The sequence below is a fragment of the Leptonotus elevatus genome, chromosome 1, assembly GCF_054856555.1.
Source record: "Leptonotus elevatus isolate MCC_2025b chromosome 1, RoL_Lele_1.0, whole genome shotgun sequence".
Lineage (NCBI taxonomy): Eukaryota > Metazoa > Chordata > Actinopteri > Syngnathiformes > Syngnathidae > Leptonotus > Leptonotus elevatus.
In genome coordinates this window covers 52,369,358-52,387,641 of record NC_141239.1, presented here as the reverse complement: position 1 = coordinate 52,387,641, position 18,284 = coordinate 52,369,358, and the positions used below count along the sequence as shown (strand labels likewise).

The window sequence follows — 18,284 nt, the reverse complement described above, 5'->3', positions numbered from 1 at the left end:
CAACAAAGCTCACGACAAACTAGTTGAATACTTGCACATGTGGTGTGTAAGTGGGGAAGAGGGTATCGGGCGGGAGATATTACTGCCCAGATGCACTGAGCGGGTGATCGCTGCTTTGGATAGGCGCAATACTGAGAAAGATGAAGTTGCATTATTAAATGTGATCTGAATGAATGTGATGTGTTTTTAAATCTTCAGCACAAATAAACAGCATGTCACACAGTTGTAAACCCAATTAGCTCATAAGTACCGGCGGGCCACCTACACATCTGTTTTCTTGTTCTTGTTCTTGTTCTTCTTCTTCTATGCAAAAAGTTGATAAAGTCCAGACTCTTTATTGATTTTAGTTTTTACAAGAGAGCAGGAGATTTGGATAGTTTTTGTGAGATGTGGACTGTTAACGGGGCACTGTGCGACATGAATGCGGAGGCGCTATGTTTTAGTGATGTTCTGATGTAAAAGCATTTTATTTTTATTTTTGTATCTACTTATTTAATTGCGCTTACCGAGCTGTGTGTTATGAAAAGAATGTAAATAAGTGCGGCAAATAAATGTAATTTTTCAAAATCAAAATCAAATCTTCTTCTTGTTCTTCTTCTTCTTCTTCTTTTCCCTCTTTTTTGTAGTCATTTTTGTTGCATTCATTTAAAAATTCTAAATTGATTAACTGAAATGTTTTAATTTTTTTTATTGATTTGTATTCATTTATTATGGAATAATTTATTAATTGATTTATCATGGATAAAATCTTCTTTTTTATTACCCGTGGATTTATCTTATTTGTAGACACCCCCCCCCCCCCCTCCGTTTTTTTTCTTTATTTAAATGTGTTTTTTTTTTGTGGACAGGGTTAATAGAGGTTTATCCCCGCTTTCTTAATACTTTTATAATGGACGTCAATTAAACGCGGATTTTCCACTGATAACGTTAATGAGAATGAATCATTAGAATGCTTTTATTCTGAACGATCCAGCTCGGAAGTGTGATGGGTTTGTACTCGTTCTTTTGGACAGCTTCCGGCGCAAATAAACGCCGGCGTAAATAAACGACAACTTTTGGCAAAGAGAGGTAAGTACTGTATTGTAATGTACTGTACTATATTCGTATTTAAACCGTGCGTGCAACTGAACAGTGAACTATTTGGTTGAAACCACTAAGGGCTAAGCTGTGCGGCTCTGGTGAAGCTAAGCTAAAGTCTACTAACAAGACGACTGTTTGTCGCTGTTAGCTACGTAGGCTACTGTCTCTTTGCAAGGCACATTTAGCCATAACAAGCTCCACATTGTAAAATATCTACAATGTAACACAATTCAAACTTACGTCATGTTTTAAATATTTGATTCATGTTACGAGAAACTTCTTACCGTAATTTTGGACACATTGGAGTTGAATTTAGTTCTGGTGATGGCTCATTTGAGATGTGTTTGAACGTGCATATGTGGGTATCAAATCTGTTGTTTACTATTACTATTATTATTATTATTATTATTATTATTATTATTATTGCTTTCAAAGTTAAATAGAACTGAACCAAGTTTTCTTTTAGAATGACCATCTGCATGTTTGTCCACAGTTACTTGAGGGATAATTACAGCACTGAATTGAAAATTCTGTGGATACAGTACTGTCCACAAAATGTATTTCCGCTTAAAGTAGGTGAGGCATTTATTTATTCAAATGTCAGAGAAAGGCATTCAAAGGTAAAGTTAATTTAGGATTGTGACTGCCGCTCTCATCATCTAGGTAATGACAGCAGGTGCAAATTAATGTTGTTACCTGATAGAAGTGAATAGCTATCAGTCATCAATTGAGACATATCATCTTTTAGAGTGGAGGGCATTATTTGAGGAAGTCCGTTAAACTGTTTAAGTCATTTTTCCATTGTTAAACAATTACAGTTGTCCTTTTACCCATTTGATGTATTTGACTTCTTGTCTGACTGATATGACATACCATGTGCATGATTGATTAAAAATGGCTTTGTCACAGGACTTTATTTTAGAATGTTTAGCTAGCTAGCTAGCTTTCTATCTGTCTTACCTGTTTGCAATTGGTATGTTTGTTTGTGACCACAGGACTGTTTGAGGTTCATTTGAGCCTAAAACCATGACAACTGACATAACACTCCTCAACTCCGAGATGGAGTTACAGCAGCAAGAAGACCTGTATCAGCAGATGTTAGCACAGGTAATTTCACTCTTGCTCTTTTTATTTGTTAAATTGTGTATATCACATTTCACAATTTTCTATTTATTAATTTTTTAATCTAGACAATTGGAAATATGCAGACCACAAATCCAGATTCCAGAGTGATACGGCCACAACCCGGTGTGTAGTTTCACAACACAAATGATGCCAAATTACACAAATATAATACAATAAAAGGGGGAAAACACTCATTTGTCCTTCCTCTCAGGAATATGTGTAAAGACGACGTCAGAGCCCGGCAAGCAGAAGGTCTTTGTCAACATTTGTCAGTCGAACTTGGTTCCACCTCCACCGGAGATCTCCAAAGAGAAACTTGTGGACCTGCTCCAATTAGAAGATCCCAGTGGCTACAGAGTTCCCATGAGCCTCGGGGAGCCCCACACAGAACTGGACAACAGTAGGCAACCTTTAATTTATCAACACAAAGTGAAAATGTTTTAATCTGAACTTCACTAGGGTTAATCAGGGGTTAATGGTGTCATTTGTTTGCCAACTCCCGTTTAACATGAATTTGAATGTGATTGGTTAATTTCGAACACAAAGGCGATGTACACTCTTGTTCAACCACAGTATCTCAGTTGTTTGTTTTTACCTCCCCTGTCTAAAATTTTAATTTATTTTTTCCAATTGAGTTATGTAATTAATGGTAGAAAGGGTTTTGAAATCATCTATGTAGGTCTCTTTTTTTAATCAATACAAATTGACAGTGAACACAGTTATGTAGTCTTTTCCATTATGCCATTATTTTGTGTTCCCACTGTTTGTATAGTTACACTACTTCTCATTTCTATGAATTTCCTCTACAATCATTATGTTATATTTTTGCTATGTATTGCCTAAATGTAAAGTTTCTCTGTCAGATTCTCAAGGGTGCACTGCGTACGACGTGGTCATCAATGAGGATTTTTTTCAGAAATGTCAGGTAGGTCGGTAGTTTTTTTTTGTGTGTGTTCCTATTAGTATTAATTTACTCATTTCATTGTGTTTCAGAAAAGCGGTACTGATATTTTTTTTAGATTAATTACAAAAGATACACATTGAAACACGCTAGCTGTGGCTAATCACAACGTGAAGCACCACATCACCACTGCAGGCCTCCCGTGACTCAGCCAAGCTTGCGATTGCCAAAAAAGGAGTTTGCCACAATGGAATTTCTTGGCATTGTCCGCCGCTCGTTCAACAATGCCGCGACCCCCTGACCAATATTCGTCTCGCTCATACAGGACTTCTCTGCCCACCTGGGACCACCATCTTTTCCAAGGTACTGTTGCAGGATGTGCCGAAGACAGCGGTTATCACACTCTTTGGCCCTTTCAAGTTTCTGTGGATGCCTCCAGGGGCAGAACAGACATTTCAACTTTCATTTCGGACACCATGTTATGCCGCAGGGAGCCATACCCCTTCCCACCTTTTTGGACGTCCTTGCCAATTTTCGAAGTCCCTGCTGGAGTTCATGTGCATGGTGAACTTTTGTAACCAGTTCATGGACCATGCAGCTCACATGCAGTCCTTGAATGAGGCCCTGCGGGGAAAAGGGCCCAAGGATGAAATGGAATGGTGCCTGGGGATGGACCAAGCTTTTCGACACTGCCCCAGTTGCCCTCATGATAGACGCGTCAGGCCTCACGGTGAGAGCAGTGAGCGAGCAGTGGAAGGGCGGGCCTGGCAACCACTGACCTTCTTCAGCAGAAAGCTCTATAACAATGAGAGCAAATACAGCATCTTTGGCATAGAGTTCACCACCCAACGCTTCCAAAAATAAAATGTGTAATAAAAATATTTGATCGTCACAGCACTAGAATGTTCCTAAGATACACATGCTACTTTTGCCTGTATGTGTGTTGTAGAAGGACCCCTTGTTCCAGCAATTTGTTATTATGGTATCTGTGGAAGGTTTAGAGAACAAATACAACATGGAGCTTAGTAGAGGTAAGTGCATAATGTAAAACCGTTTCCTCATTGTGGTGGTCAAAGTGGTTGATCTTGCTTTTTTTGTTGTTGTCTTTTCCCAGAGTGGAAGGTGCTGAAGAACAGAAAGTTCTTGGGGTCAGTCAGTGAGCAGAACATTCGAACAAAAAGCAAGCCAGTTATTCAAGAGCTGCAACCTCTGTAAGTCCAGAAAGTAGCCACCCAAACCCCCCCCCCCCCCCAAAAAACGGTCCAAATGGCATCTTATATATATATATATATATATAGTATAGTCATCGAGTTTGTAAACCACAAAATAATTTGAACAGAATTAAACAATCTTGTATGTTTCTTCACTTTAATTATCCACAGGCCATTTCAAAGCAAATTTTTTAAACAGCACGTTTGCAACAAAAAAACATACCATACTCTTTATGAGGTCAGCCAGGGATTTCACCCAGAGTTTGATTTGTGTCATTCATACTCTAACCTTTTTTTTATATATATATATTTTATAGGGAAAGCTCCACTCCAGAGGCAAAAAGGTAAAAGTATTTTCCGAATTGGTTATTCAATTACTATATTGTCTAACTTTTTTTGTTAAGTTTTTGTTTGTTCAAAAAGGTTGAGGTCTTCCCACCCTCTTAATTTTGTGTAAACTATCCTCATTGTACTCCTCAGACCAGAGTTCACCTTGTTTGTAGAGCCTCCTTGTGGTGTCCCCGAGTACCTCATTGCAGAACTCAAGCTGCCTGGTGTGGTGAGACACTTTTTTCAAAAGTTCCAACTATCCAATCAAATACTGCCTTTTAATTGATTGAGCTATTTTTGGTCACTTCTGCAGGTTTCATCAAGCTCGCTGGTCCTTGACATTGGAGAGGACCGCCTAGTGTTGACTGCCCGGCCCTCACTCTACTATCTTGACATCTTCCATCCCTTCCTAGTTGACCAGGAGACGAGCGTGGCACAGTACAACAGCAGCACTCAGGTACAGCCAGTAAAACTCCCACCATTTCTCAAACCGAATGGCTGGATTATTTTTGTAATATGATGACTGACTGTTAGTTGAAGTTTAGTTTTTTTAGTTAGATTTTGTATAAAAATGTTGCTCACACTTCACTGGCATATTGCTTGCTTTGATTTGAGCCCTCTAAACAAGTACAATACCTATACGGTATATTTCAATGTCATTGTTCATTGATCTTGTGCCCTGTGTCTCTTAGATCCTTACGGTCACCCTTCCTGTGGCGTCATCTTGAAACAACCTCTCATGTATTTATTAAGATGCTGTGAAAATCCTGATTACGCTCAATTTAGTGAAGTGAATCCAGTCTTCATTATGATTTTATACGAGTGATACGTTAGAATGAGCGAGAGTCAAGTTAATGCTATGTTTTTTTAATTATTATAAATATGTGTGTGATATACTGTATGACTATGTAACATATCTTATTTATGCCAACCAGCCACAATAGTTTGACCAATATAAATTGCATCCAATATAAGAGACATGTTCTAGCTTTACAAAAACAAAAGAAGAAGAATGTTTAGTTTTTATTTACACTATTGGAGAGGTAATAGTGTTGGGATTGTTACTACAGATACTCATTACTTGCTTAAAAAAAAAAAGGAATTGAGTTAGTACCGGTAATTGAATTACTTCATAATGAAAGTAACTCATTATCAGGCAAAGTAACTGCGCAAATGACATTTTCACAGCAAGTTTTCCGTTAAAGTGCACACGACTGCACAATGTCTTGTAAGCTTACGTCGAGCCTTGAAACTAATACATAAATTGAAACGCAACACATTTCGCATACAATAACCATAAAGGTGTTTCAAATATGGGGATAATAATCAGTTGGATTAGTCTGTTTATGAAAAAACAACAGAGTGACCTAACGCCGTGATAGTTTAAATGCTGTTATTCCCAAAGACTATAAGTATTGAACTATGTGTTAATTAATATTGTTGTAGTTTGCAGCGGTGCGTGACTACATCGTACTCAGAGCTGTATTTTTGATTCCATCACGATGATACAGTACAGTTCTACACCACTACAAAATATAACCACATTTAAAATATATTTATATGAATAACTCTCTAACGTGTCTATCAAAAATTTGCCTTAATAATTTTGCTAGGGCAAAATTTCAGTAAAGCCTTTCTTTGTATTCAATCTCACAACATGGTGCAAGTGGTCACAATGTGGCTGGTTGGTGTACATGTGTATGTATTCACATGAACCCAAAAAAGAAAAGCTGCTATGCGATCAGTATAGTTCCATTTTTGTAATGTATATAATTATTGTTTTTGTATCAGTAGCTGTGGCTGGAAAGAAATGATGAAAAACCCAATGGATTCAAAAATGTAAGAAAAATAAAAAAAAAGGTTCATATTTATATGTGTCTGACTCTTTACATTTGGATTGATTAATGGCCTCATAATTTGTATTATATTATTGTTATACACAACTCAGGATGCAGTTTTTGCTCTTGGTCCTTACTTGTTGCTTTTACAAAACAAGATCCATCCATTTTCTAGACCTTTGACTTTAATAACAAGCGATAATAATTCTAGTATACTGTATGTACGTATATCATCGTGAAATCTTTTAGTCCAATAATAATTATTTGTTTTACTCATCCCATACAATATTATACAAACCAAATAAATTCACCAGTAAAATTGACAATTAGATTACAAATGAACAAAAAAGATCAAATAAAAATGAACAATATTAACCATCTTATACCCAAATATAATAAACAGGTGTGCATATGAGAAGGAGCAGGAAGAAGCATTTTATTTTATCCAGTCCGGTCCCTTTCTTATAATCCCTAGTTGTGTACAGACATACAGGTTTATGTATAAGCAATATACACGATTATAGTGCATATAAAATAGTACAGTATATCCACCTTTACGCCTCCAAACATTCACTCTTAATATACCTTGATAATACAAATAATCCCTACATACATAGTATACCTCTACCTATACTAAACCATATTATACTTATAGTAGAATATAGTATAGTTTTCTAATTGATATGCATTTAATAGTGTTTCTCTTCATTGTGTTTTGTATAGTGCACAATGTGTAGTTTAACAGTCTTCTAAGTTGACAAGTAGCATATTGTTTTGCTGCCTTTTACATGACTTGAGCTGTTTGGAAAGTCAGTGAATTTCATGATCTTTGATTTCATGAATAAATTCTGAGTGTTGTGTATGAGCCTAATCACTCGCTTTTGCAATATGCATATCCGCTTTTGGGTTTGTTCTAAAAGTGGTACCCCAAATTTCCACACAATAGGACAGATCACGGTAAGATCATGGTGCTGTGATATGTGTGTAATTTTGTATAGTGAACACAGGCAGATGATCCGGGATATCAATTATTAGTAATCCACTATCTATTGAACAGTATTTTGGATTATATTTTATCAATGAGGGGCGGCACGGTGACTAACTGCTTAGCACGTCCGCCTCCCAGTGCAGAGGACGTGAGATCGAATCCGGGCTTCGTCCTTCCTGGGTGGAGTTTGCATGTTCTTCCCGTGCTTGCGTGGGTTTTCTCCGGGTACTCCGGTGTCCTCCCACATTCCAAAAACATGCGTGGCAGGTTAATTGAACACTCCAAATTGTCCATAGTTGTGAGTGTGGATGGTTGTTCGTCTCTGTGTGCCCTGCGATTGGCTGGCAACCAGTTCAGGGTGTACCCCGCCTACTGCCCGACGCCAGCTGGGATAGGCTCCAACACCCCCCGCGACCCTTGTGAGGAAAAGCGGTTAAGAAAATGGATGAATGGATTACCAATGAGTGTGGCACACAGGAACAATTTCCTGTAGACATAGCCCACCATTACATTTTTCGGCTCTTTTGTTGCTATTTAAATAGTTATGCATTCCATGATTTTGTCAATTGCAAAGCACATGCAATTTCTTTATACAATAAGGAAGTGTTTCATCTACAAACAAAAAGCTACTCGTCCACCTTTCCCTTCTCTCTGTTAACGTGATGCATGTTGTCTAAAATCATCCGCTCAAGTTTATTCTAATGTTATATGGTTTCTTCAAAATCTGTAAAAAATTATCTTGTATTTTATGGAAATGTGCATATAAACTTCTACTATTGACGTGAACAATTGATATATCATTTTCATTTTTTTATATAACCATCAAATTGTTGAACCTTAAAGTAATTACTCAGTGAATGATCGTCTATGGTACCATTTTGGTCTGGATCACAATCCTGATCAAAATCTGCATGGCCTACCCATAAATGTCTCCGTTTGTCATGTCAAGTTGTTCAATCTGTTTGAGGACCTTTTGGTTGAATAAAGACCTTACAATGGATCTTCACAGATCAATGATTACTGTTGCTGAGCATCCACAACTGAAACCCTTGCTCCGATCCCATCCTCTATCAGGCGTGGGCAAACTCTGTCCTGCAGGTTTTAGATGTTTCCCTCCTCCATCACAGGTGAGTATCGTTATCAGGCTTATGCGAAGTTTGCTGATGAGCTGATCATATAAATCAGCTGTGTTGGAGAAGGGAAATATCCAAAACCTGCAGGACGTCTAAACATGCAACGCGGTACATGTGGTCTTTTCCTTCAACTTTTCTGGTTCAGTTTCAGGCGCTAACGAACCGCTCAACTAAATCATTTGCGGATTATAATGCAATGTAACACATTCTGTTGTTTATCTTAAATTAAGCATAGTTGAGGCTACAATAATTCTTTCAAGCTCTACTAACAAATGTTTTGATCTATGTGGAGGATTCATCTAAGTCAGTTAGGCTTTAGCTTTTATCCAGTGTCATATAATCCAAAAGGAACACTGAATAAGGAAAATTAGATGGAAAATTGCAACTAATAAATACTTGGAAAAACATTTAATATGAGCTTTTACTCATAAGTACAATTGTTTTATTTTATTTTGCCTCTTTATGTCAAATAGGCTGTAACTACTGGTTATCTGATTATCTAATAATGACAGAACCTCGTGTACTCTTTTGTAACCAAGATGGGTTTTGTGTGTTACGCGCATGTCTGTGTGCTCTTACACCCGTGACAAGCTCCTAAACTTCAAGAATTCTCCTCTGGCCAATATTTTTAGATTGTTGATCAACTTAATTGCTTCAATTGGTAACACACGATTGAACTAAATTCATCCAAAGTGAATATATTTAGTTTAATTAATTTTGAGTTCATTAAACTTAATATAATCACTTTGGATTAACCTCTTGACAGTCCCTTTTGGCTGTTAGTTTTACACACACCCTCTATTCTTGTGTAAACAATACACTAAAATGGTACCACTGATCTGAACCAGGAAGACTCCATGATTATTTCAGCAAGAGTTCATCTTGGGTGTATTGAGTGGCACTGGAGTTATAAATGGTCCTCGTAGCATTAATATAACAACAAGTCTAATGGAGGCTTTTGCTCACACTAAATTATACGTATAAATAGCCCTTCCGCCCTGAACTAATGCCTCTCTGCCAGCTTTGTCTCCTGCCCCACCCTCTCTTTCATTTAGTCATTCCCTCTCCACCTGTCCTGGGCCACAAGCCTCCATTTGTCCTGTGAGGTCAGCCCACTGTTCCCCTTAATCCCACAGGGTGCTCATCTTGCGGCCACTTAATCCGCCCATGGCCGTCGGCCCTGACCACGCACGCACACCTGCAAGTTTGCACACGCGCTGGCAGCTATTTTGGAACGGTATATTCAAACACTTCATCATAGTTGGTGAATGCATGGGCACCTAGTCACCCATAGAGCATACACACACGCACACACACACACACACTGTTCCCCCCTTACTATAAAACTCCCCTTCTTTGCACAGTAGTCACAGTCCTGCTTGTCTGTCAACTGATCTCGCACCCTCATACAGGTCTGTTTGTCTTCCTCATTGGGTTTGGGATATTCTTCTTTGATAAGTTAATTACATAGAAGAAAAAGTAATTGCTTGGTGTTAACTTATTCATCACCAAGTAATTGTCTTATATTGTGAGTTATTAGTACATTTAATTCTCAGGCAAACACATGTTAGATGTTGCATAGGCTACCTGATTGTGTCATTCATGTAGATGGTATGGTATGTATCATTAAAATATACTATATGATGAAATATCCCACTGATAAAATGCTACGAGATGTTGTTTTGCACAGAATGCATACGATATTTGTCATTTCATTCTTAATAGAAGATGATGAAAGTGCCAATGGCCCTTAAACACTTCCGGAGTAATCCATTCATTCAACGATAGTGTTTGCTAGTTAGCACCTCTTTCTCTTTTGTCCGTGAGCTGTTAAATGTCTGACAGCTACTTGCAGTTAGTGTTTGCAGTAAACAACAGAATTAGTTTTCTGATCCAAGAACATTTATTGACTTTACATATATATATGTTTATTTATTTATTTTTGAAAAAATATAATAACTTCAACTGTAATATAAGTATATAAATAACTAAGTACAAACACTGGGAGAGCTTATGTTTCTTATGGTGAAGCTGAAGATTTCCGGATGTTGAATGTTTACACACCCCTTTTCAAATGCCTGTTTTTTTGTGATATAAAAAAAATGGGACCAAGTTAAATTATTTCACAGCTTTTTCCTCCATGAATTTGAACTATTACCTGTACAACAATGGAAAAAACAACAGCGAAGACTATACAGTGTTGCAATGACAGGGCATAACCAAGAACTGGACGTCCTTCTAAAATTGATGAAAAGGCAAGATGAAAACTGCCTGGTAATATTGAAGGAGCTGCAGAAATTTCTGCCAAATTCTGGCTGTCCAGTACATGTGGCAAGTCTTGTTTTCTTCATATTCTTCATCAAGACAAAACCCTTATCTTACAAGAATAGAAAAGCCTGGCTACATTTTGCAAAAAGGCAGGACCCAAACGCATAGGAAAAAAATAGTTTCGGTATGATGAAACCAAGGTTGAACTTTTCAGCTATAATTCCAGAATTGATGTCAGTCACAAACACAACACTGCTCATCACCAAAAGGGGTGCCACACCCCCAGTGAATCATAGCAGGATCACGTTTTGGGGCAGTTTTCTTCAACTGGAACTGGGACCATTGTCAAGTAGAGAGAATTATTCAGTTGAAGAGGAACATGACAATTGCCTAAAGCACACATCCACCTCAATAAAAGAACGTCTTTACCAGAAGAAGATTCAAGTTTGGGGATGACCAACCACGGTCCAGACCTGAATCCAATTGTCCAACTGTGGGGTGATTTGAAGAGGGCTGTGCACGGGAGATGGAGCATTTTACAAAAAGTGGGCAAATATTGCCAATTTGCCACACTGATGGACTCCTACCCACTTTGTGTTTTAATAAAAGCCAATGGTGCTGCAACAAATGATCAGTTTGAGGGTGTGCATTTTTATGTAGGTTATTTTGAATTCAATTGAACAGGTTATAGGTCACTTTAAAGGTGGGAAAAAAAATCGTTTTTTTTTTAATTTTGGTCTCATTTTTACCTGACATTTCGACAGGGGTGTGTTTTACAAACACTGCACATTATTTTTCCGCTCCTCACATTTATCTGCTAACAGCACTTATTGAGCAAGTCCTTCTCCTGGAGTCATTTTCCAGAGAAACAGAAAGTAAAGTTCAGAGTTGATACTTTAATCCTCACTGAACAAAGGTGTGTGATATCCATGCGTCTCATGTGATATCACAAATGAAATTTTATGCAACTTAACTGTCTAACTAAAAGTTTATGAAGCCTGTGAGGTAGACATGAGAATCACCGTTCTGCCAAGAAATTCTCCGCTGGTGAATAGGTCACATTATATTATAGCAATACCCAGACACATGCAGTTATGCCAGTTATGCACTGTGAGCAAGAGTAGGATGGCATTTGTGTGACCTTAAGGATTAATCTGTTGACATAGCTCAAGCGTTCGTCCTTTCATGATGTCATCTTTGAAAGTCTTGCCGAAAAAGCCTGCTCGTGTTGCCTCACAATTCCTTTTCAACCACACATTTAAATGCATGCAATACTGCATGGAACCATGACTTGTATACACACTTACCTTTCCTCAGGCAAATTTCAATGAGGTGCATTTTTCCCCTATAAAACCAATTGTGGGGAACTTATAACACGCGTACTGTTGTTGACTAAAATGATCCCACCTAAGACCAGCGCTTTTTGCCTGCTGGATCCCGACGCTTCCTAAATCCCCCGCTTTATTCAGCCTGCCACTCCCTCTCTCCTTTTAGCTTTGTACGGGCAGCTTCCCACATTGATGAGTTATGCTGACAGAAGTGCTGAAATCTGCTACAGTCACTCCACCTTCTCTTTGTAATATGCAACCCATTAAGTGTAAATAAGTCAAGTCAGCGGCTTTCAGAAAGGCTGTGACGAAGGGCTAAAGAGTGTATTTAAGAGCAAAGTGTGAGCAATGCCGGAAAGAAAGGGACAGAAACTCAACCTCTCTTTGTTTAACCTTTGCCACATTCTCACCTGCTGTTCTTCCATCAGTTCTCCAGCATCCTTTGCCAGGAAGGTGTCAGCACATCCCTTGTGTGTCTCTGCATTGTTTTATGTCACAGCTATGGCAGCTCGGGGAACACAATTTATAGCTGGAACTATCTTAGCATGTATTATCTGGCTGTGTATTTAAAGTGATTCACAACCAGGAAAAGGGGACGCTGTGGCCACTGTGGAACAAAAGATCCAGCAGTACACATTGCGCCAACGGAATGAAGTTTAGATAGTTTTTGATCGCTGATATGGACCTGCTGGGGTCTTTGGGAAGCTTTTATATCTGGCCAAAAGGGGTCCAAGGATTGACCCTTGAGGGACTCCACATGTCATGGCCATGGATAAGGATTATGAGACAGAATTAGATTTATACTATCCCAAAAACCTGAAAGTCAAACAGGGTTAGGAGATTGGATTGTCCCACTTTCCGCCCAAAGTCAGCTGGGATCGCTGTGACCCTAGTGAGAAGCAGTATAGATGATGAATGGATGGCTAAATCATTTTTATTTTATTGTTATCTTTTTGTTGAAACTCGAGTGTGCCAAGCTCCTGCTTGATTAATAATCTTGTCTTTCTTGCAGCCATGTCTGACATAGAAGAGGAGTACGAGTAAGTATCCATTCACTGAGTCTTTCTGATAAATAATAACCGAAATGTATATACTTTATTTTCTTTCTTTGTTCCTTGTCCAGGGACCAAGCAGAGGAAGGTAAGGTGCAGAGGATCTCTTATAATTACCAAATCACATAAGAATTCATCTAAAGTATAAAAGTACAGGATGTGTACAATTTGTGTCTTTCCTTGCCAGGGTTAGAGGAGGAGGAGGAACAGTCGCAGCAGCAAGAGGAAGACGAGGAGGAGCAGGATTATGAGCGACAGCATGAGCATGAGGAAGAGGAGGAGGAGGAGGAGCAGGTATACGAGGATGAAACAGGTAATGTCAGAGTCAACTAGTCACTAGAGCACAAGGAAGTAACACTTTTTGCCACTTTCCAGATATATTCCGTGTGATCGCTGGAAAAAAAAAAATCTGAATAGGAATTCTTACAACTTTCTTTGTAAGGGGGTTTCTGTCCACGACCCACACAAAATTGGCACGCGACTCACTTTTGGGTCCCGACCCACCAACTGAGGACCACTTTTTTAGTCTTCTGGTCATAAAAATGACAAGAGACCATCCAACAGTGCGTAAATGCATACTCCATTACTGTGTGTTCTTGACATTTCGCCATTTGAATGTAAAATAGATTTACTGAATTCACATTAGGTCCACTTGAACATTACATCAGAGGTAGGGAACGCTGGTCCTGGAGAGCCGCAGTCCTATCTCCCTCCCTCGACACAGATGATTCAAATGATCAGCTTATCAGCAAGCTCCGGAGAAGCCTGATAATGATCTTGATTGAATCAGGTGTGTTGTAAGAGGAGACATCTAAAACAGTCAGGACTGCGGCTCTCCAGGACCAGGGTTCCCTACCTCTGCATTACAATTGTGGTCTTAGCCTACATATTTAAGAAGTGTATATACAGTTGTGCAGTATCTCCTTCACATTTACAACAAGGCTGATGTAGGTCCCTCAGGATGTAGCATGAAGCACGACACGAGGTTTAGCCAAATACAGGGTTTATTCCTTCGCAACCCGTGAGAACTGGGTATAAACCTGGACATAAAGCAAATAATTACAAGTTGCACTTACAAACAATAAATAAAAGACAACAATTGTCAAGACAAATAACAAAAAGGCACACAAACCTTGTGGGCTCACATCCACAAGGGGCTAAATATGCTTCTTAGACTTGCTTGTCTCTTTCTCTCTTGCTTTTAGTCAATAGTTGATTCTTTTGCATTGTTTTAACTTCCATAACGGCTGTAGATGCCAGTAGTGTGATGGGAAGATGGAAAGAGTACTTTGAAGAGTTGATGAATGAGGAAAATGAGAGAGAACGAAGAGAAGAAGAGGTGACTGTTGTGGACCAGGAAGTAGCAAAGATTAGTAAGGATAAAGTGAGAAAGGCATTGAAGAGGATGAAGTGTGGAAAGGCACTTGGTACTGATTATATACCTGTGGAGGTATGGACGTGTCTAGGAGAGGTAGCAGTAGAATTTCTGACTGGGTTGTTCAACAGGATCTTAGATAGTGAGAAGATGCTTGAGGAATGGAGGAAAAGTGTGCTGGTGCCCATTTTTAAGAACAAGGGAGACATGCAGAGTTGTGGCAACTACAGAGGAATAAAGCTAATGAGCCACACAATGAAGCTATGGAAAAGAGTAGTTGAAGCTAGACTGAGTGTACTGATCTGTAGTGAGAGCAGGGAACAGGTGGAGGAGAAGCTAGAGGCGTGGAGGTTTGCCCTGGAAAGGAGGGGAATGAAGGTTAGTCGTAGCAAGACGGAGTATCTGTGTGTAAATGGGAGGGACCCAAGTGGAAGAGTGAGGTCACAGGGTTCTCCAAGAAGGTGGAGGAGTTTAAGTATTTAGGGTCAACAGTCCAGAGCAATGGAGAGTGTGGAAAAGAAGTGAAGAAGCGTGTGCAGGCAGGCTGGAACGGGTGGAGAAAAGTGTCAGGTGTGATAAAAGAGTTTCAGCTCAAATGAAAGGAAAGGTTTATAAAACTGTGGTGAGACCAGCGATGTTGTTTGGTCTGGAGGCAGTGCCACTGAGGAAAAGACAGGAGGCAGAGCTGGAGGTGCCGGAAATGAAGATGCTGAGGTTCTCATTGGGAGTGACCAGGATGGATAGAATGAGGAATGAGTACATCAAAGGGACAGCACATGTTAGAGGCTTTGGAGAGAAAGTCAGAGAGGCCAGACTGAGAGGGTTTGGACATGTCCAGAGGAGAGATAGTGAGTATATTGGCAGAAGGATGCTAAGTTTCCAAATGCTAGGCAGAAGGTCTAGAGGAAGACCAAAGAGGAGGATTAAGGATGTAGTTAAAGAGCACAATTGGTGTGAGAGCAGAGGATGCAGAGGACAGGGTTAGATATAGGCAACTGATTCGCTGTGGCGACCCCTGAAGGGAAAAGCCGAAAGGAAAAGAAGAAGAACGGCTGCGCAGAGCTCATTGGCGAATGCACCTGTTAATTATGGAGGACCAAAACTGCCAAAATTCAAAATAGATAAATGATAGGGAATGTAATAAGAGACTGTAACAGCTGATATTTCCAATTGTTTTGCATTGTTAATCTTGTGCATCTATTATCACTCACCACTACCTGTATACTGATAATACCCCCCATCTTTTCAACAGAGGAGGAACGTCCCAAACCAAAGTAGGTCTCCTTTTTGATCTTTCTTTTTTCCTCTGTTTTGCTGACACATGAGAACTGCACAAAATGTATCGCATTTTTTCCCTAAGTCATTTGATTTCTTACTGCTTATTCAGTTTTTGTTTTTTCTCCTTTCTTTTAGACCAATGGTGCCTCAAATTGCTCCACCAAAAATTCCTGAAGGAGATAGAGTGGATTTTGACGTAAGACGACTTTATCAAACTTTTATTTTGCATCTTGTTCTATTATTATTAAGACTGGAAAGAGGAAGTCATAAACAAGTGCAAAAGCCCAAATCAGCTTAAAATGTTAACTGCAACCAAACTAGAACCTCTAGTAAGTAACTCCAAGGCCATTTGTCCACCAGGATATCCACAGAAAGCGAATGGAAAAGGACATGCTGGAGCTGCACACGCTGATCGACGTCCACTTTGAACAAAGGAAGAAGGATGAGGAGGAGCTGATTGGCCTCAAGGAACGCATTGTAAGTTACACTATATATATAACTTTTTGTTTTTGTTTTGAGAACCTGACGAAACACTGCAGTAAAACCACATTCTGTCATTATGTTCCATTCATATCCCCCTCAAATAGTGGGCGTGCAGTTGTAATTAATTTTGGGAAACCCTATTTGTTTATGTGCAGTATATACAGCATGTTATTTGTCAGGGTTACAGTTTGAATAAAAAATAATTATTATTACTGTAATGGAAAAAGAGACATACATTTGAACAAGGTTTTTTTTCCTGTGTACTCCATCAGGAACATCGTCGGTCAGAGCGTGCAGAAATCCAAAGAGTCCGAGCAGAGAAGGAGAAGGACAGACAGAACAGGATTGCGGTAAAAAAACAAACCAAAAAAAACAACACAAATATGCGTCCATACAAACAATAATGTCATAAACAGGATACACTTTCCTGTATCTTGACACTAATTTTGGGGGGGTTCTGGATCAAAACAGACTCAAATTGGGCCAAAACCTGTTCCAAGAGCTTAAACTTCAATTCCCAGGATCCAATCCAATCAAATCCAATACTTGTAATCAGTAGCAAAACAACATGACAACCATTATGTCCCTTTTTATCTGACAGGAGGAGCGTCAGAGGAAAGAGGACGAGGAAGCTAAGAAAAAGGCTGTTGATGACGCCAAGAAGAAGAAAGTGCTCTCTGGCATTGGGGCCAACTTTGGAGGCTTCCTGGCCAAGGTCTTGTTATTGCCAGTGATGGGAAGGAAATAAGGATACAGTATCGACATTGACTGACCGAAGGTGTGTGCGTGTCTGTCCTAGGCTGAGTCGAGGAAGGGCAAGCGTATGACCGGCAAAGAGGTCAAGAAGAAGACGCTGACCGACAGGCGTCAACCGCTTTGCATCGACAGTATGAGAGAGGACTCCCTCAGGTAATTCACGTGACTTTTATTGGTCATTTGGAAACTTGCGACTCTGCGGGTTCACAAGTATGCGTGGCTCCATTGTGCTATTAAATTATATTTAGTTATAATGATGATGAAAGAAACACGTTTATTATCAAATACTGTATTAATGTAAGTCAGTACTAAATGAATCATGGGAGAGCCACCCAGGTGTCCGTTAACAAGGGATTATGGCGCGAAACATTCCTTCTGAAACTTAAAACCCTTTTTGTTCCCTTCATGTTTCAGACAAAGAGCCCAGGAGTTGTGGAACTGGATCTACCAGCTGGAGTCTGAAAAATTCGACTATATGGAGCATATGAAGCACCAGAAATACGAAGTAAGCAGGTCAATGAAGAAATCTGAAATGTATTATTACATTGTTGTCATGTATTGTCACCTATGGACCTCAATGATGGCTTATTGACAACAGAAATTTAACTCTATTTTATTTGAAACATAAAAATAAGTTTGAAAGGTTTTTCACAATTTAACACTGCTCCAAAAAAAGGAGACATTCTTTGGTCCATACAACAAAGCATGACCAATGGTGACGACTAATTGAGTCTTGTTGTCCAAAAAGGTCATCATTTGTTTTGATTATAATCTTATTTGCTATATCCAGATTATTGTGCTGCTCAACAGAATCCAACACGCACAGAAATTGTGAGTACTATTGACTTTTTTGTTTTTGCACAATGAAGTTAAGTCGGGGCATTTTTCAGATCCCTTTCTACGTCAAACTTTCCTCTGTGTGTTACAGTAAAAAGGGGCATGGCAAAGGGAAGGTGGGTGGCCGCTGGAAGTAAAAGTGCAAAAGGAAGAACCATAAATCAAAACTAAAAGTATTAACATCGTGGAGAGGAGAAGAGCAAGAGCAGGAATCTTCAATATGTAGTAGCAAAATGGCTTCTCTGAACGTGAGACTGATTGTTTGTTGATAATGTATTATAATAAAACAACATGCTCTCTG

The 18,284-nt window shown here is 39.2% G+C and overlaps 2 protein-coding genes across 2 annotated transcripts; both read left to right on the top strand.

Moving 5' to 3' along the window:
- Positions 1-973: 973 nt before the first annotated feature.
- On the top strand, positions 974-6,518 carry pih1d1 (PIH1 domain containing 1). The gene is made up of 11 exons (XM_086069193.1): positions 974-1,068; positions 2,076-2,187; positions 2,271-2,328; positions 2,417-2,605; positions 3,069-3,130; positions 4,056-4,137; positions 4,221-4,317; positions 4,635-4,661; positions 4,798-4,876; positions 4,961-5,104; positions 5,340-6,518. The coding sequence occupies exons 2-11, from the start codon at positions 2,107-2,109 to the stop codon at positions 5,373-5,375; spliced, it is 855 nt and encodes a 284-aa protein (XP_085925319.1). The 5' UTR covers positions 974-1,068; positions 2,076-2,106; the 3' UTR covers positions 5,376-6,518.
- Positions 6,519-9,984: 3,466 nt separating this feature from the next.
- Positions 9,985-18,284, top strand: tnnt1 (troponin T type 1 (skeletal, slow)). The gene is made up of 13 exons (XM_086080166.1): positions 9,985-10,018; positions 13,215-13,242; positions 13,326-13,342; positions 13,442-13,567; positions 15,882-15,903; positions 16,043-16,103; positions 16,268-16,384; positions 16,663-16,740; positions 16,992-17,105; positions 17,190-17,299; positions 17,561-17,651; positions 17,937-17,977; positions 18,075-18,284. Exons 2-13 carry the CDS (start codon positions 13,217-13,219, stop codon positions 18,118-18,120), a joined length of 849 nt encoding a protein of 282 aa, XP_085936292.1. The 5' UTR covers positions 9,985-10,018; positions 13,215-13,216; the 3' UTR covers positions 18,121-18,284.